Here is a 12,542-nt window from a genome sequence, read left to right as displayed (position 1 = left end):
AAGGACAAAGCACCAAAGCCAGGGGAAGCATTAGACTCTCCGACAGGATCCAGGACTCACTTCGGAACGAGGTATGCCCTCTTTCCTTCCTGGATCACAGGCTTACATTTAGGCTCTCAGATTAGTGTGTGTGCTCTGCTGGAGAACGAAAGAGTTGCCTAGCAACCCAATAATGAGAACAGCCTTGAGGACGAGCTGAGCAACGTCAGTGTGATGATGAACACAGACCGTACCACAGAGGGGGGAGGTGTGTGTGTGTGCACGTGTTGTTACAACATGGTTCATTTGTTGCTTAGTTGTCACATCACCCAAACTGCTCCCACAAGACATCCCTAGATTCTCTTAAGCAATATCTTAAAGGACTTTTATATTTCGTTTTGACTAAAACATTTAAAGGAGTAGTTCACTTCCAGAACGAAAATTCTGTCATCAAACCCTCCACTTGTTCCAAACCTGTATGAGTTTCTTTCTTCTGTTGAACACAAACGAAGATATTTGGTTTGGAACAAGTGGAGGGTAAGTAAATGATGACAGAATTTTCATTCTGGAAGTGAACTACTCCTTTAAGGTTATAAAGAGTTCCAATTTTCAGAAAACCTATTGAGCTGCTATACTACCAACATTGGCAGCTTTTTTATGGCTGCATCTTAACTCAAATGGAACCTCATAAGTGACTGATTTTGAATGCTGTGCATAGTTTCACAAAATAAAACGTTAAACTGATTTCAATACAGAACAACAGCACAATGCATTAATAAACATGTGTTCCAAAGTTTTGGCTAAAATTGCCTATTTTTAAAGATTTTTGTCAATACATTTTACTATTGTTTTAAGTATTTTTATCAATACTTTTTAGAATTTATCATTGTATTAAGAGTATTTTTAATCAATATTTCTCATGTCGTTCCCCACCTTACATTTTTTTCACTGATGATTCCTACAGAGAAAGCTCATTAGGTTTTGAAGCTTATGTGTCATTTATTTTGGGTTGTGTATACCGATGGTTGCTAAATTGCACAGGCAATGGTTTGCATGGAGCCCAAGTCTCATTCATTATTGAATGATGTTGTTATTTACAGACCACAGAACTGACCCTAAAATGCATTTGTAGCCCAGGCAGAGTGCTATGTTTAACTTACACTGAGCAAAGATGCATTTTCTTTTTACTATGAATAGAAATAGATTTTTTTAGTGTGTAAGGTTACCATGTTTCTTATTTAAATCAATTAACTGAGATATGTTTAATCTTAAGACCATGGCTGGGAGTGTAACTTATGTGTTATATATTGTTATTGTAGGGCTGTGCAAATAATCGAATGCGATTTTCATGCGCATCTCCTCAGTAAAGCCGGTTTCTTTGATTAGTAGTAAATCTCCAGCATGTGCGTTCAGATGGAGCGGCATTTACTACAGAGCCGTAGATCACTGACAAGCTACACAATATCGCGTTCAAAATTGGCAATGAATCGCATTCGATTATTTGCACAGCCCTATGTTATTGATGTTTTTTTTTGTATCAATTTAGATTTTACAGGAGTCCATTATTGGTTTTATTTGCTGTACTACATCAGATGCAAATGTAAAAGTTTACTTGAACAAATGTAGGCCAATACACCTTGGGTATAAAGAGAAACCTGGGGCAAGGACATTGCATTGCTAAAGAGCCTCACATTCACAGCCTCCTTAAAGCTAAACCACCTACAGTACACTCATACTTTCAATACTCTTTGATCTTTACATAAATAGAAACTGTGTACATGAGACGTGAGGGTGAATCTCACAAAGAAATGTAAAAGTCATATTTTACCCTAATATAATAATAATAAAAAATAATAATTTGCATAAAGAAAATTATGCTGTTTTTAGTACTTTTAGGATTTTTTTCTATTGTGGCATTATTTTAACGATAATTAAACACATTTTAGTCTAATTCTGTTTTCTCTTTACTGTAATACAGTAATAAAAATCATACTGTTGGGACAAAAATCAGCATAAATAAAATTAACTACTACAAATACTATATCATGGGTGAGACATGGTTTGAGAGATTCACCCATAAAGAGCTGTACGGGTAGGCTTATGTCTTGTGTAAGGATCTCTTTCTTATTCTCTGGTCTCAACTCTCCCATCCATAAAGGCACCTTTCCAGAGGAGGTCAACAATTGAATGAAATTGATTTAGTCCCACTTGAGCTATAGGATTTTAAAAAAACGAACACAAATGTAAACTAAAAAATGTTTAATTTATAGAAGTTATACAATAAAATGAAACGACGGAGTAAAATTTTGTTCAGTAATTATGAATTATGCAGTTTTTTTTCTCAGGCTTCATTACTTAGAAGTATTACTCATATCATCACTCTAGTTATAATGCAGTTTGTTGAGGAGAACACTGGACTTATGATTTTCACCTGGTGGACAATGAAACAGACAAAACAAGAATGAAGGACCTGCAGCCATATCATACAGACTTTAACTTGGACCAGTAAGCACCCGGAACACCCTAGCAACCACATAGCAATGCTCTGCCAACCCCTTATAACACCCTAGCATCTTTTGCAGGAATGTAGTTTTACATTATCCCTTGAGTCTCATATGTTTTCAAACTTAATACATATTCCTCACTTTCATCCTTCTGTCTTTGCAGAAATCAGGATGGTGTATCCCTCATCTCAGGTACACAGCAGAACACCACCGTTACCTTCACTGCCCAGCCTGGCCCCAACGTGCCTGCCCCGTCGCCGTGCCGACAGGCCGAGAGCCTGCCTCCCCACCACCACACCCCGAGCCCTATCCTGTCCCCGCCGGACTCTGGTCTCAGCTGTGCCTCTTCCCTTCCGACCTCAGCCACTTCCCCCACCATGACGGACGTATTTGGTCTGCCCACACCACCCCTCAGCCTGGGCACGGGGCGTAGCCGCTCCCCTTCTCCGCTCACCCTTATCCAGGCTGCATCGAACAAGCCCTTTGCCACCAAAACCATCCTCATGTGGAGCAAACAGGACGTGGCCGACTGGCTTGAGAGCCTGAACCTGGGCGAGCACAGGGATGCCTTTATGGACAATGATATCGAGGGCAGCCACTTGCCCAACCTGCAAAAGGAGGATCTGATCGACTTGGGCGTGACTCGTGTGGGTCACAGAATGAACATCGAGCGAGCGCTGAAAGTCCTCTTGGACAGATGAGACTGGGCAGATGTCCTCACCAGGACTCCGCGCATCTTGTTCATAAGCTTCTTTTTCCCTCTTCCCTTATTTCAGTTCACTAATTTGAACACTTTGTTGTCCTATCATGCTTTCGGTGGATTTTAGGAACTCTCACATCCTGAAGAAACTCGAGCGTTCAAAATATCCGCGTAAGCACAAGCGGTTCCCTGTGTTTCTGTTCCAAGAGCTCCGGCACCAGAGAGGACATTGAAGCCAACACACTGTATGGAAACTACAAACATGAGCTGACTATCCTTTGGCTTTTAAGGACTTTGGCCTCCTTTGAATGCACTGAAACCAGCAGAGCTGGGGATCCATTTTCTATCTTTGCTAAGACCATTCTACAGAGAATATTTCTTCAGGAAAAAAGGGAACCTTTGTCTATGTATCAGCTGCCTATGAAATAAATATCTTGCTTTTTTTTCCTCCTACACCTTTGACCAAGAGGTACATGAATCTCGGAGATGTGATCAGCGGGCATTTAGATGTCCCTCAGTTCATTCCCTGACAGTCCTAGAAGGGCCGTGGTCACTTGAAAACACAGAGGTCAAATCTCCCTACATGTGAACAAACGTAACCGTAGCAAGCAAAAGGTCTCTCCACCATTTTGAATCTTCAAGTCTCGTAATACGCTAACATTGGATGTTTGTCTGAATGATCAACAATTCTCTTGGGTCTCTTTGAATTGTGGTTTACTATTAGGTGTCTTCCATACGGTAAGGAGGTCTACGGCATTCCCACCAACATTTTATTTGTACCTTTAGTCAACACTAGTTTTGCGCTGTTGCTTAGCGTTGCTAGTCAGTATTAATTTCCAGCAGGTTTGATTTGGAATAATGGGTCTTCACAGGAACACATAAGATCTGAAATATTGAGGTTTAGTTTCATGGGTGAATGGAAAATAATTGAAGTATAAACTGACAATTCTGCTTTGTCAAATTTGACAGCTTTGTGTTGAACGCTGACACAATCACTCTGAAAGGGCCAGTATGTATTTGTCTTTTGCTTTAAAAATGTGAATTCTTCTTTTAATAATTTATTTTTATGTACTGTATTTATTTTTTGTAATTATAATTAGCTAAATCATTTGATTGTTGGGTGGTAAAAAGGAACGTACAGAAAACTACAGGAAACCTCCTTAATCTATACATATCAATGTCGTCAATTGTAACTAATACAGGACTTCATATTTGTAAATTGTTGAGTAGTTTGATTTAAATTTTATTTGGACTTTTTTGTTTTGTTTTTTGCAACTAAACCTGCAACTGTCTACAACAAATTTTTAAGCGAGATCACAAAGTGTAAACTTTCATTTTCCTGTTTAATCAAAAATCAAAGTGCTTCTACTTGTCCTTTTCATTTTATGTCCTGCAATCCTTTTGCTTTGCTCAACAATTGGAAGAAATTATAATTTTGCTGTCTCACTACGTTATTAATTTAAACATGTAACTGCAATGTGTGCCTATTCCTGTTACAGTTTGACACACCACAACATATCTAGGTCATCTGAAGTTTAGTTGTGATCTTCTCATTGTTAGACACATTTCTCAGAGATTTATCAATTTCATCATACTATGTGAAAAAATCCCACAGGTATGAAATCGGACTAGATATAATATTCATATTTGTGATTAAAACATCACAGAGACACGAAGCAACAGCCAGCATTATACATTTCACCTTCAGTATTAAATTCAAAGCACTGTGGGTAACGTCAGAACTGAGGGAAAGGTGATAAATGAAATAGAGAATGGCTGTGAATGAAATGAAGTTATGGCCGTTTAAAGTATGCAGTGAAGAGATTCAGAAATAAATTATATATATGTTTGCTTATCTCTCGACCTTAGAGGAGTTAGAGTTATCATCTCTATATATCTTATTTTAGGAAACAGCACAGTATTTTAAAGATTTATATAAATATTTATTAAATTTTTATGACATTTAACTCTAATATGTGGTGTGCCAAAAATCTATGTGGTATCAGTTGAGAAGCAATACACAAATTTAAAGAACACTGTTTGGTCTTTCTTTGCCAGTATTCCACAGTACAGTATATAATATTATGAACTTTACATATACATAGGTCTCAGTGAATTAGAAGATATGAAAAATAATGAGATAATGGCTGTCACCTGCTTCTTTTAGATTATGTAATTAAAGAAAGAAGTTCAAATGTAGATTTGTGTGGTGTGTATACTTGAAAAACAAAACGAGCACATATTTTAGGCCACTTTTGATGCGGTCACATTTAGATACTGTTGCTCGGAAATTTCGCGGGCGAAATGCAGTCATGTCAATAGCTGTCAAGCCGCATTTACTTACAAGTGTGAGTCTCGAAATAGCCCGTCCACACAGCAGCTTACAATAGAGGCTCGAATACTGTCTGCAGGAACGTGTAACTTAAGTCAATATTTGTGAATATCAACTTACAATGACTAAAGTTAATATATGAGACGACGACATTTGACACGACAAAACGACCTGACCACTAAACTGTTGGGAACAGCTCAGATGGAGGACGGTGATTGGATCTAAACTTCACGCGTCACACAACTGAGCTCATATATCTGTATCTCTGTGAGTTACCGAAACTACACATGAAAACACGCTCAGTACGGTTTCGTTCGCACAGCAGGTGTGGGATTCACCAAAAGTCCTGAAAATTTACAACATGACCAAAATGTGCGTGAACGCATTGATTACTAAAATATAGTACTGACAACCGTATTCTGCTGCTGCGTGAACGTGGCCTTTACTGGAATGTGTGAGAACAGCCGCATCGCTACATAACTGACAATTTTTTACCATTTTATACCTTTTTGCCCACTAAATTTCGCTGAAATATCGCTAATGTGACCGCACTTTTACACCATACGATAACTGCAAACTGACACTTTATTTTTCTGGCAAATGACAGTGGTAGCACTGAATCGTTGTGTACGCAGAATTCGATTTTGAAACCCCATTTTATATGAAGACACGCAGAAGTTTCCAGTAGGTCCTGACTTAGAGTTGGACTACAAGTTCTGTTTCTTTTTCATAGTTGTCTCTCACACACTTCTTGTGAGGAATGCATTCACTTGATCTATGTTGCTGTAATTTTGTGCTTAACTACAATACATGATTAAAATCAAAGAGAAGTTTTTGTGACTGCACCTTCCTCCAAATCCCTCGATACTTATGTATTTGAAACAACCAAAATTTACGGGACGAATAAACATGATTGCACAATCTGTTCTCGTACTCACGTAGCTCTTGTTCCTTCCATGTGTTTGGTTCAGTTTGTCTTGAGGCGGTTTTCTGTAAACTTGTTACATCCATTTCAGGGCTTGTTTGTCTAGAAATAAAATGTTGCCATTATCGGCATGCTGTTCAATGCTCTGTCATGACCATACACGCTGTCTCTTCATGTATCAACAGAATAGCCTCTTGCAGTGTTGCCAACTAATTTTCAGGGGAAGTTGCTAAAGGAAGATTGATTTGAAGCTAAATGACGCGATGTCATTGCGCGGTGACGTCATTGCGTAATCACGATGCAAAATTGTCACTGCATCAAATCTCAGCAAAAAAAAGAAGTAAATATGTTAATTTAGATGTGTTTATAAAATAAAATAAATGCATAATATAATATTAAAATGTAAATAACTAATTTTAAATACAACATTGAATTATTAAACACTCACATTTTTTAACAATTACAATTTAAGTTTATTTTTATTAGCTAGTAAATTAGTAAAACTACTCATTCTGAACAGTTATAGTTTTAAGCAGTGTATTAGTAGTTCGTATGCTACACTCTAAGAAAAGTCTGTAAAAATAGGGCAAAATCTATTAATATGAAGGAATTTTCCGTAATTATTATTCACACATTTTAAATTACGCATTGTATTTTGTGTTTTCGGGTTACAGGGTTACAATGGATAACGGATAATGTCCTGGAAAATTACTACATTTTTCATTTTTCTAGATATTTTTCTTGATCAACTGATCAACAATCTCAAGTACAAGCTACTAACAAGGTGTATCATAAATGAACAATTATTCAATTATTATTATTATTACATTAAACAATTGCTAATAGCAGCCAACTTAATTCATGTGAATTGTGTACTGCTAGGCACCTTTGGTTTCCTCTTTTTGTGTAATTTAGATGGAAAATGTGTGCCTTTTTTATCGTTTGAGTCACTTATCAAAAGTTGCTAAATGTTGCCAAATACATTTTAAAAAAATAGCTACATTTGTTGCTAGGTGCTTTTGGAAGAAAAAGTTGATAGGGTAGTCTGAAACGTTGCTAAATCTAACAACAAAATTGCTAAATTGGCAACACTGGCCTCTTGATATATTTTTCACACAAACTCTGCCCTCTGGTGTTCATAGTTTTTTTTTTTTTCTCGACATTGTGCAACTCGTGTAATGAAACAACAGTATGTTTGTGTTTATTATTCATAGAATTCTCCACCATAATACAGTTTCATGCAAAAACATAACAGCTGAAAAAATATATTTTCCTAAATGTGTGATCCAAAAAGCAGTATTTTAACAGTTTAGTTAATGGTGAGCACATCACTTTGAATTTCATGGCTGAGCTGTGTCTGCAGATCGCTCAGTTTCTTCTTAAGTACAGCGAAAGCTGACATGACAATGGTCTCAGGCCGAAGTGAACCGCAGGACTCCACGTTGTAATAGAACCTGGATGAAAAAAAAAGTCATGTAATCATGTATTTGTATCAACATGTCCTTTTTTTTTGTATTAACCCTCTATTGCATGGTGTTCTTCACCTTGCAAGCACATAATGTATAACATGACAATGAAATGGTTAATAATTAATAGATCATTTTAAACAAAACCACAGGTTTCACAAGTTCACAGAAAACCTGGATATATGAGGGAACCTTTAAAAATGTGATTTACAAATTAAAATCTCATATTCTATTTGTGTAGTAAATATAAATTTTTCAGTTCTAAAATGTGTTTTTAAGTGGATAAGTGCAACAGGATTATTTATTCAGACAACAATTCCCATGCATAAATGCTTATGTATGTATGGGTTTAACTTCCTTACCTTTCTGGCTTGCCGTTAGGATCATATAGAGCTTCAACTCCATCCTCTTCAATTTCTGAATACTCGCTTTTAGGCCTGACGATTGAGCAAAGGTACATAATTATACATAAAATATTTTGACAAGTAAAAAGCAAAATTAATATATGAAGATTACATAAATTAGAATAAAAATATAACCATAATTAATACAAGTTGTTTTTTTCTGTGTACCTGATTACAAATAATACTTATTTAATGTGTTTAATGGGATCAAAACAAGCCATAAGAATCATACCATTCCTGTGGAATTGGGTACACCGTGTGTCTCAGTGCATTGTCTGGGTCGTACTCAAATGCCACCCCTGCAGTGGGATTCCATTTGGCATGCTCCTTGCCAAAACCCTTTTTAGCATATGCCCTGAGACGCAGCTCCTGACCCTTCCTGAGCTTCACCAACAGGATGTCTGTGCGAAATCCCCAAATCATCAACACTGATATATCTGAGTGATTATTCAGAAAATCAGAGAGGAATTTGACCCACCATCCTGCTCTACATAGTCATTGGGATCGTTGTCTCGACTTCTGGATGTTACCTGAAGAACAAGATACATCACTTCAGAAAAAGCAAAGTGTGTATGTGTGAGTTTGTGAGGAGAATACACGTACAGGGATGACTCGGGGGTTATTGGACAGGAGATCTCGTGAGGTCACGTGTCGCGTCTGGTCTTCTGTACATCTGACATCCAGCGTGAGCTCAACCGAACACTCCGGGCAGAAATCATCACATGTGCAGTCCTAATTGGAAACCAAAGAAAGCAAAATGTTATGTTTCAGTTCCCTACATTTAATGAGATGAGTCATATTCAGAAGTTCTTCTAAAAACAGAAACCCTGGCAGGGTGTTTAATACACTTACTCGTGAGTACTGCATCTTGTCAACAATGTCATCACTCGTGAGTGGAATTAACCCTAAAAAAAAAGAGGAGCATGATAACAGCACTTAGCACAATAAGAAGAGTGAAATGAAAGATTTGGAAAGATTTTGTACATACGCACCCACTCTGTGTGCAATAAATTCATCATGGAGCACAGAGGAGTTGGCATCAATCTGAACCCAATCGATAGCTGGCAAACAAGCACATTACATCAGATTAACAGATTTAAAAGACAAAGTGCATAATTAAATCAAGCAAACACATAATTAAATCAACTTTTTGTCGTGTTGTTGTATAAAAACACACATATTTCTGGCAGCAGCCAGAAGACAGATGGTTTGATTCTTACCGATGGTTGGAACTTCTGACATGAATACACGTCGAATTGAGTTTGCCACCCTGAAACAAATAATATTTTTTATTTGAAATATATATATTTATACATACATACATACTCACACACACATCGTAAAAATGTGTGAAACACTTTTTTAAAATCCATAAAATTTGAACATTAGCCTCATCACAGTTTAAACAGTTTGTTCTTTTGTTAAAAAGTTTTTTTTTTTAAGGGCTATAGCAGTACCATGGTAAAGTGATGGCATCAGTTCAGTAATACCACGGTACTATACACAGCATGGCTCTTACCAGATGTATATAAGTTAAGTTACCACAGTATTTGCGTTACTCCGACGAAATTTAAAAACATATTTTTGTTAGTGACAAAATAAACATGCATTTCAATGTCATTAATATAACACACTTGCTTTAATTAAACGCTAAATGATCGTTTTGATCGTTGGATCACTCACGCGAGATCCGTGTTCTCGATCACAAACTTCACATTCTCGTCCGTCAGCTCCGTGATTTTCACTGTGGGCTGGTTGGCATACGGCATAGCGAAATTAGGCTCAAGATTAAGATGCTAATAAATAAAATAACTGTATGTGCGGTCTGTTGTTAGTAAGCTCCAGCATCGAGCGCCTCTTCAGCACAATAACACACGACAGAAGCTCATTGGTCACTAGCTGCCCTCATTCCGTTAGCATCCGGTTCACTATAGTACCATTTCCGGTTAAAAATAAAGGTCCTCGGAAACCGTGAGAAATCTTCTTGCGTCAAGCTAGATTAAACGTCATATTTTGAGGGTCTTTTTAAGGACATGTAACGAAATGCATTGTTACCGCTCACTAATTAAGTCATTATGGTATTATCTCAAAATATCATGTTCACTAAGTTATGGGTACTACTGTAAACCGTAATATTTATTAATGAGATATATTTAATATGAGAATTCACTCTGCAGCAACAAAAATAACAGACTAAGACACTTCAGTAAATAGGCTACCCTTTATTTTCTTTTAATGAGGGACTCGCCAGTGAGTCTGACACAAACCGTATGAACATAGGACTCTCGAATACAATTTACATTTATATTCTTTCTTTTTACAAATGCATAGAAATGCCGGAAAAGAAACTGTGCTCCTTATTGGGCTCAGGTTAAGATACAGACAGAGGAATCGGGTATGGCACAGCTAACCCATTTAAAAGTGCTAAGGGCATGATAATCCACCCTATATCGTAACACAAACCCTTTCATTGTGATCATTTCAAATTGTTTAGTTGGTTTAGAGTGGGTGATTGAGGTATTAGACATTCATGCAGAGTGGCCGAGGGGTCACTCAGTGTGTAAAAGATGTGAAAAAAATGAAGGCAGGAGCATCAGAAGTAACTCATCGTCTCTGGTTCATCCCTGTTAGGTTCTTCAGCTGAGTGAGAAGAGAGCTTACTATTAGAATTAAATAACAAAATAAACAAATAATAAATGAATACATTTTTAAACATTTTAACATTGGTTTCAGTGATTTTTTTTAATGTTCTAAAATGAAACGTCAAAATATTTAATTTAAAACATTAAATAAGTATTTCCTAAATTAAAAGGGGAAATTATTAATTAAAAATATTATTATTATTAATTTATTATATGATATTTGTTTTATATTATATTAATGCATATTTTTATCATTATTCAAATCTATAATAATTATTAATATTTATAATTAATTTAAAATTATATAAAATACAAATGAAGTATTTGCTAGACTTAAACTTTTTTCATATAATCACTGAAATACAGACCATTCATAATAGGTGACTTGGTATTAGTTACTAGGTACTAGCTGAAAATTGTATCATTTTAGCCTGGTTACCGTAATTGCGGCTCCCATGAGTCCTTGAACCACGGCTTCTCCTGTGGCTTGCACCTAGAACAAACATTATCCAGTATATTAGTAATAATAACATTTGGTTATTACATATCAGGAGGAAAAAAAACACAAATGTATTTTTTGTATGCCTCTCATTAGCTATGGAAAGCAAGACCGCTTTAACCTGTTTAGCCGTGTTCGCCATGTTAACTACATCCTTTATGCGATTATCGAGGAAGGCCCATGTCTCTTCGAAGTCAGGAGACGAGTCCTGCACCATCACCAGCTCTGTGGTGTTATAGATCCCTGTCAGTGCCGCCCGCCTTGTGTACCAGTTGACCTAAGAAACACGCAGAAGAAATACAGGTGGATGAGCAGACCAAAGCATAGAAGAAGGTAGCAAGTGGGATCAAAGAAGCCCCTCACGTCCGTCGAGCGATCGCCTGCGTAGTACCAGATGTCATCCACCATCGTGGACAGGTGTTTCAGGCTGTCGGGGATGTTGTGGGGCAGTAGCAGGATGCTCATGGCCTGCAAAGCCAGAAGAGACACAACACTGAGGGCATCCATCATTTCTTATTAATTATTGCTTATTAAAGGGAGTTTGCATGAGGCAGAGGATACCCGAGGCCATGTGTCAATATAAGGAATCAACATCCGCAGTCTCATCTCCACTGCATCTCTCAGAAACTCAGCTGTTTTCTTTGATCTAATGCATAAAAAAAAATTCATGTAGGTTTTAAATATAACAGAACGTATTATTGTATATTTATCCACAATATATTAATGCATTATTATTATTATTTGTCCAATAATATAATATAATATATAATATAATATAATCAATATTAATCCCTCTAATTTTAATTACAACAACAAAACAAGTTAACTCCGTTTTGAAACCAGTTATACTATAATTTATCCAAAATTATCAGAAATAATCCACAAGAAAAAATACAATTAAAAAAAATATATATATATAACTCAGTTTTAAACCAGTGATATTATCATATCCAAAATAATCATAAATAAACAAATCCCCAATAATATAATTTAATCATTTATAAAATTATATTAATCCAACCCATAACAATCTGTCATTTTAATTACAAGTGAACTCAGTTTTTAAACAAGTGATATTGTCATTTATCCAG

The 12,542-nt window shown here is 36.4% G+C and overlaps 3 protein-coding genes across 3 annotated transcripts in view; 1 reads left to right on the top strand and 2 right to left on the bottom strand.

The window, feature by feature from the left end:
• LOC107707499 (SH3 and multiple ankyrin repeat domains protein 2-like) overlaps positions 1–6,427 on the top strand; it is an 80,591-nt gene extending 74,164 nt beyond the window's left edge. Inside the window, 2 exon segments of the mRNA XM_016511549.1 lie at positions 1–71; positions 2,647–6,427. Of these exon segments, the coding sequence (XP_016367035.1) occupies positions 1–71; positions 2,647–3,184 (609 nt within the window). The 3' untranslated portion in view covers positions 3,185–6,427.
• A 1,181-nt stretch (positions 6,428–7,608) lies between these two features.
• Positions 7,609–10,250, bottom strand: polr2c (RNA polymerase II subunit C). The gene is made up of 9 exons (XM_016511429.1): positions 9,994–10,250; positions 9,531–9,580; positions 9,303–9,371; positions 9,163–9,215; positions 8,914–9,042; positions 8,789–8,840; positions 8,543–8,711; positions 8,269–8,343; positions 7,609–7,894 (listed from the first exon to the last, which is right to left on the bottom strand). Exons 1-9 carry the CDS (start codon positions 10,077–10,079, stop codon positions 7,750–7,752), a joined length of 828 nt encoding a protein of 275 aa, XP_016366915.1. The 5' UTR covers positions 10,080–10,250; the 3' UTR covers positions 7,609–7,749.
• Positions 10,251–10,535: 285 nt separating this feature from the next.
• Positions 10,536–12,542, bottom strand: part of coq9 (coenzyme Q9 homolog (S. cerevisiae)) — a 5,797-nt gene continuing 3,790 nt past the window's right edge. The window contains exons 3-7 of the mRNA XM_016511428.1: positions 12,013–12,097; positions 11,815–11,919; positions 11,573–11,728; positions 11,392–11,445; positions 10,536–10,950 (exon numbers count right to left, since the gene is read on the bottom strand). Of these exons, the coding sequence (XP_016366914.1) occupies positions 10,915–10,950; positions 11,392–11,445; positions 11,573–11,728; positions 11,815–11,919; positions 12,013–12,097 (436 nt within the window). The 3' untranslated portion in view covers positions 10,536–10,914. The remainder of the gene's footprint in view (positions 10,951–11,391; positions 11,446–11,572; positions 11,729–11,814; positions 11,920–12,012; positions 12,098–12,542) is intronic.

Source organism: Sinocyclocheilus rhinocerous, unplaced genomic scaffold (assembly GCF_001515625.1).
Source record: "Sinocyclocheilus rhinocerous isolate Xijiao unplaced genomic scaffold, SAMN03320098_v1.1 scaffold534, whole genome shotgun sequence".
Classification (NCBI taxonomy): domain Eukaryota; kingdom Metazoa; phylum Chordata; class Actinopteri; order Cypriniformes; family Cyprinidae; genus Sinocyclocheilus; species Sinocyclocheilus rhinocerous.
The sequence above is the reverse complement of the archived record's forward strand: the minus strand, read 5'-3'. Positions and strand labels throughout refer to the sequence as shown.